Here is a 6,817-nt window from a genome sequence, read left to right on the forward strand (position 1 = left end):
AATGAAGAGGAAGGCTCATAAACAGTGCTAGACGGAGGAACTGGCGTGGAGGAGCCGAGGAAGGGAAGGTATGCAAGACTCAGAGACCGGCAAAGGAGGAGACGAGGAAGCAGAATGTATGGGGTTTGGAAGAGCTAGACGAGGAAGCGGGATGTCCGAATTAAGAACTGCGGGACGATCCTCATGATGAGTGATAAAGTAAGACTCGAACTAAAAAAAGATGACATCGGCAAAGACAAATGACCTACGTAAGCGAGGACTGTAACACCGATAACCTTTCTGGGTCCGAGAATACCCAAGAAAGATACATCGCTTAGCGCGAGGGTCCAATTTATCTAATCCAAGGACAAAGCACACACAACCAACGACCCGAGGGGTAAGAGGAAAAGGGTCATGCTGGGGATGTAACAAGGAGAATGGGGATGAACCACCAAGGACAGAGGAAGGAAGCCTATTGGCAAGTAAGCAGGCTGTAAGGAGGGCATCACCCCCAATAGGTCTTAGGGACCGCATTTGAATGAGAAGAGTGCTGATCCCATCCAGTAAAGATCTCAACCTACGTTCTGCCACACCATTTTGTTGGGAGGTGTGAGCACATGAAGATTGGTGGATGATGCCACGAATAGATAGGAATTCTTGGAAGCCATTAGATTGTGAAAAGTACTCTCGAGCGTTATCAGTGCGCAAACATTTGATTGAACGACCAAACTGATTTGTAACCTTGGCATGAAAGGTGCGAAAGGCAGAGAAACCAGCCGAGCGGTCTTTAAGCAGATAGAGCCAAGTCATGCGAGAAAAGTCATCAATAAAGACACTGAAATATTGGTATCCAAAAACAGAGGTAGTCCGCGTGGGACCCCATACATCAGAGTGTACTAACTCGAAAGGGTGCGAGACTCTACTAACAAGTCTAGGAGGAAACGACACACAACAGTGTTTGCCAAGCTCACAGGCCTCGCACTGAAACGGCTGAATGGGGGTAGGAACAACGGAGGTCCGCTGTAGACGCTCGAGGCAAGGATGACCAAGGCGACAGTGCCACTGATAGGCATCGATGGAGCTGTGCAAAACAGTACTGGAAAAGCCACAGTCGAGACGATAAAACTCATCCACCTCACGTCCCAAACTAAACGTTTTCCCAATTGAGACATCTTGAAACAAACAATAAGATGGATAAAATGAGACAGAGCAATGAAGATGTTTGGTAAGCTGACTTACTGAAAGTAGGCTAACAGGGGACTTGGGAACACATAAGACAGACTATAAGGTAAGGCCAGGGCGTGGAGAAATACTGCCAATACCAGAGATAGGAGTAGTACTCCCATCAGCAAGAGTAATAGATTGCGAGGATAGGGGCCGAAAGAAACTAAGAGATGAAGAAGTACCTGTCATCTGGTCCGATGCCCCCGAATCAATGATCCAGGAGTTGGAGCTAGAAAGAAAAGAGGCAGGGAAACTACCTGGCTGGGCAAAGACGGCACTCTGCGGGCGACGGGATAATCGAAGGCGCTGGAACTCATCATAGTCAGCGCGAGAGACAAAGAAGCCCTCAGAAGGGGTAGCTGTACTGTGCTGTGAAGAGGAAGCCAATATAGCTGAAGGATCAGAAGCCAAATGGTGTACATAGTGAATGATGCGAGGCTCAGGAGGCGGATGGAGCTCAGGATGAAGAGCATAACAAGTGTCAAGATAAGGTCCCTCCCACCGACAATGAGAGCAATATGGACAGCGAAGACCACCAGTATCAAGGCTGCCAGTAAGATCCTGGCCACCAACACGTACACTTCGGCGACGACCACGGCCAAAGGTACCGCCACCACGGGTAGCACGATTACTAGTGCTATATAGGCAGCAATAGTAGAGCCATCAAAGGAATCAGAATGAGTAGAGGCGCTAACGAGGCACCGCTCAGCGTTCGAATAGTCCTCCATGAGAGAGGGCACATAATGAGGTGGGACTGAACCATCCACCAATGAAGAAGGGCTAGGCAAAGAGGAAGCTGAAGATAATGTAGAGGGACAAACCGAAAAGGCCAAGCTAAGAGAGGGATCCTCAATAAATGGAGGATTCATGAGGAGAAAGACAGAAGAAGGAGCTCAAGCACTACGACTGCAGAGCCCGAAAGGAAGAGGGGCCACTAGATGAGCCAAGAGAGAATACCGCGGCTTCGATGAGAACCACTACAACGAGAGAGACGGGAGGCATGATAAGGCCTCGAAGAGAGAAAGACATAAATATACAAAGGAATCGGAGCCGCAGAATGAGTTATGGGGACTAAAATGTTTAGGCCATGAAGGAAAGGGACAAAAAGAAAGGAAAAAGAAAGAAAAGGAGAAGAGGACTTGGTTTAGAATATGTGGGGCTTCAAATGGTGGAAGTTGGGGTGGAGGAGGTGGTGGTGGTGGTGGTGATGGAGGAGGTGGAGGGTGGTGGTGGCAGTGGTGGAACTGTTGCGGGTACTGTAGCAGTTACTGTAGCAGTTACTGTAGCGGGTACTGTAGTGGGTTACTGTAGCAAGGAGTGGAGGAGAGAAGATGGTAGAGGAGATGGGAGAGGATGGGGGCTTGCAAGGTGGTCCCTAGGGCCTCAAACTCTAAGGCTCTGATACCATGTTAGAAGCCACCAAAGAGCGAGAAAGAAAGAGTGAGTCAGGGATCCTCCCCCTCACTTGTGTATTTATAGGAAAGAGAACATACAAAAGACTACTATGCCCTTATGGCTACAATACACACGCACACACACTTCTAACAGTATCCTCTTTCGATAGGGCTACAAAAGTCAGTGGTCCCATTGACAATCTTCTCATTCCTTAGGGTGTGTTTGGTTGCACAAAAGCTCGGCAGCCATTGGAATTTGGCCTGGATTTGGCATGTCATTCCACGTTTGGTTGCCAAAATAGCATTGGACTCCCCTTGATTCCCTTGGATGTCTCCCATGTAATAATTGCTTGTCTGCTTATGTGGATTTCTTATCTCCTCGGACCCTTCCCTATGACTTTTAAACCAAATTCTTCCAAAAGCTAGGAATTTTGATTGAATTTTCTAGGGAATGATGCTCTCTCTCTCTCTCTCTCTCTCTCCTCTCCCTATTTGTCCTCTCTCCAAGTATATGTTGCGCAACCAAACTCTATTTACACTATTCTCCGAGCTAATTCCAAACAAATCAAAATGCCTGTCTCCTCCCTTTTGACTTCTTATTCCAGTACTCTCTAAGCCACCCCCGGACAACCAAACATACTACGTAAGTGTCCATTTTGGCATCCAGAGTGAGAGCGTGGTGTCAGAAGCTCAGATGTGGCACATCCAATGGAGAGTCGTCTGAGTTGTGGGTCATGGATCCATAACCATTTCCACGTAATCCGTTTGGCTTTGATCCATACATGGCCTCTCAGTAAGGAGCAGATTCTGAACTTTTGATCACCGAATCTTTTCTTCTCCTCCTCTTTTCTTTTGTCTTGCCAGTTTATACTCCTCTAAAATGGCCACTGACCAGACTTCGTCATACAGAAGTGGCATATTTCTTCGTTCTTCCCAAGCAAATGCCTTGTTCATCAAATTCTCTAAAGTACCAGGTATCCCGTGCACAACCGCTCGAGCTCGTTCCACATGTTTGAGATTTATATGTGCACCTTTTCCTAAACTGTAGCAGTTCTCATCTTGTTTATAATCTTCAAGCCAACTTTCCTCTTCACAAGTAGCAACCCATTTGTCAATTGACTCAATTCTATCTATAATTTCTTTCCTGCTCGTAGATTCTTTGCTTTCGGCTTCGCTATCTGTGCTTCAATGTTGACCAGAAGTGAAGGATCGACAAGGTCAGAATCTATCAATGGTTTAGCACTTTAGCCTTCCGCTCGAGCTCGTTCCACATGTTTGAGATTTATATGTGCACCTTTTCCTAAACTGTAGCAGTTCTCATCTTGTTTATAATCTTCAAGCCAACTTTCCTCTTCACAAGTAGCAACCCATTTGTCAATTGACTCAATTCTATCTATAATTTCTTTCCTGCTCGTAGATTCTTTGCTTTCGGCTTCGCTATCTGTGCTTCAATGTTGACCAGAAGTGAAGGATCGACAAGGTCAGAATCTATCAATGGTTAAGCACTTTAGCCTTCTCAGGAGCTGTGCTCATATCTGGTTCTATTGAGTTGGGTGTCTTGAATTCAACCCAGTTTGGGTCCGATATATTGTGTGTGACCCAGCCCATTTTAAGTGATTTCATCCCGTTTCGAGTAAGCTTTGGCCCGCGTTATATAAAGGGGTTGTAGGGCTTATTTTCGTGTTCTCTTATTCTTTGTGAAGCGGCTAAGGAAAAGGGGGGAAAAGGGTGTACGAGGGTTTCTTGGGGTTTTGGTGAGAGATATTGATCTTCTCTTGTAATCTCCTGTTTCTGTAGTGGATTTTTTCTCGTCGCCTCTGTCGTGGGTGTAGACTTTGCCGAACCACATAAATCTTTGTGCCTTTGTGCATTTGCTTGTGTTTGGTTCTATCGTTTTGCTTTGCCATTGAAATTGCAGATTGCTATGGAGGGTTTTTTCACAACAGGTTCAATGTGTGCCCTTCTAGATATTTCTTCCAACTCTAACCTTTTCTTTAGAACTGTGAAACAACTAGTTACTCCAAAAGCTTAAGTTGTTGGAGAAGGTGTTATTTATTCTTTTATACTTTAACACTCCCCCTTGCATGTGGCCCCTCTTTCTTTGCATTGGCTTACATGTGGCACATGTGGCCCCACTTTTGCGTTGACCATTGCATGTGGATTTTTGGCATCAAGGAGGTTTGAACTCAGGACCTTTGCTCTGATACCATGTGAAACAACCAGTTACTCCAAAAGCTTAAGCTGTTGGAAAAGGCTTGATTTATTCTTTTATACTTTAACAAGAACCAACTATTTCATTCTGCTTGCTTTCAGTTTAGTCAGTCTTTCAACCTCTGCTGCTGTCCTGTCAATTATTTCCAGTGAAAGAACACTGGTTTCTGTAATTTCTTGTTCTGATAATTCAAGGATGCAGATAGCCCTTCCAAATCGACTCCTCTCTTGGGTGAATTCATCAAGTTCCATATTTCGAACAGTAATGTTGCAAAATCTTTCAACTCGTGAACGCTTTCTTTCTTTTCTACTTTCAATTTAAGGATTGCTTGAGCTTGACTGTCCATTGTATCATTGCTGATGTTAGTGGATTCCCATCAACCTGCCTCACGCGAACTTGGATCCACTTCACTCACAGTTTTCCCAAAATCCTGCCCCAGCACGCCATAGAAGCCATGCACTTCATTTACATATTCTAGAACCTTATGAAGGCAATAAGATTTCTCCTTTTGCAGGGCATGGAGATGAGTCCGTTATCCATCAAGCCTTCTCAATGAGAAGTCCTGTTCATAGACAGTAATGGGATTAGCCATAGCATCATTTAGATGTGAACAAGTACTTTAATATCTGCAAATTGTTTGATGTGCTCCTCTTTATTTAAGGCATGTTTGGCTACCATGAATTTTTTTTCATGATAAATCGGTGTCTCCAAGTGGAGATGAGGATGAGGCGGCTAAAAATCAGGAAACTAGCGTCTCCAAGTGATAGAAGTGGCTAAAAATCAGGAAAGAGAAAACTCTACTCAAAATAGGATAGACTTTTTCTTGATTTTTAGCCACTTCTCACGCTTATCTTGATCGTACCCTCTCAAATCTCTCCTTCTCCGACTGCCCTACCCCTATCTCACCACTTGGAGATACCGATTTATTGGTGAAAAAAGTTCCGGGCTGCAGGACATGGCCTTACTCTCAGATCTTCTAACAGTGGGGTGACGGATGCAAGTTGTCCATTCAATGATGCAAGCTTGTTCTTTGTATGAGAATGAAGGTTAGTTTCCCAGAGAGGCTGTGAGTGCTGCAAACTCAGCTTCTTTGTCTGTAACAGACTGATGAAGACCTGCTTTGGTGGTGCTTGCCTCATCAAGTAGGGGTGCAACTCGGGACGGCTTGGGGCCAACCCAACCCAACCCCAGGAACCCTTTTTTCCAACCTGACCCAACCCAAGTTTTTAATCTTACAAGAAAAACAAATTTCATGAGACATGTCGGGTTTCACTCGGGTCGGGTTGCCCAAACCCTCAAGCCGACCCGACCATACCCGAATTCAACCCGAGTTGGCAAAACACAACCCGAACCCGACCCGAAGTCAACCCGGCCGACCCGACTTTTCTTCGTGTTGAACCCGACTCAAGTTACACCCCTATCATCAACCTTCCTCCAGATGAGGTAAATATCTGCAACCAAATGAGATGATGTCAAAGCGGGTGTAAAATGGAGTGAGGTTTTAGGGCATTCCAAAGGAAGAAAACTCCAATAAAGAGAGAGAGAGAGAGAGAGAGAGAGAGAGAGAGAGAGAGAGAGAGAGAGAGAGAGAGAGAGAGAGGGAGAGAGAGAGAGGCTAATGTTGGATGATTAACCATGCAAACAAGCTAAAAAAATGTGGAAATCAAGTGGTTCGAATAGTGACAATAGGATTATGCAGAAGGTGATGCAAAGAAATTTGCTAGGTTCCTGTTGAAAAATTAAAATTTTATAATTTCTTAAAACTAATGTTCTCCTACCTCATAGTCATGTCATCCTCAAAACATGTTTTGTTGCAGGCTGTTAAAATACTCCTGGCCACACGTGAATCTTTGAACGCCAGGAGCTTAAATAACCTTGATAATCAGGCCGATGCCAGTAGTAATCTGGAGGACATGCAAATTGATCCCATACAAGTGAGTTCTATTTGTCCATAAATTATTTTATAGTTAAACTCAATTAAACTCCAATACTAGAATGACATGTTTAT

At 44.8% G+C, this 6,817-nt stretch overlaps 1 protein-coding gene and 2 pseudogenes across 1 annotated transcript in view; 1 reads left to right on the plus strand and 2 right to left on the minus strand.

The window, feature by feature from the left end:
- LOC143889966 (Tetratricopeptide repeat (TPR)-like superfamily protein) overlaps window positions 1-6,817 on the plus strand; it is a 115,959-nt gene that overhangs the window by 86,477 nt on the left and 22,665 nt on the right. Inside the window, exon 13 of the mRNA XM_077394403.1 lies at window positions 6,627-6,743. Coding sequence (XP_077250518.1) covers window positions 6,627-6,743 — 117 coding nt within the window. The remainder of the gene's footprint in view (window positions 1-6,626; window positions 6,744-6,817) is intronic.
- On the minus strand, window positions 2,636-3,968 carry LOC143890547 (65-kDa microtubule-associated protein 6 pseudogene; annotated as a pseudogene).
- LOC143890549 (65-kDa microtubule-associated protein 7 pseudogene) lies at window positions 4,166-5,401 on the minus strand (annotated as a pseudogene).

This window comes from Tasmannia lanceolata, unplaced genomic scaffold, assembly GCF_043159265.1.
Source record: "Tasmannia lanceolata isolate RefF3 unplaced genomic scaffold, GAP_Taslan_0.1 ptg000013l, whole genome shotgun sequence".
NCBI classification, from domain to species: domain Eukaryota; kingdom Viridiplantae; phylum Streptophyta; class Magnoliopsida; order Canellales; family Winteraceae; genus Tasmannia; species Tasmannia lanceolata.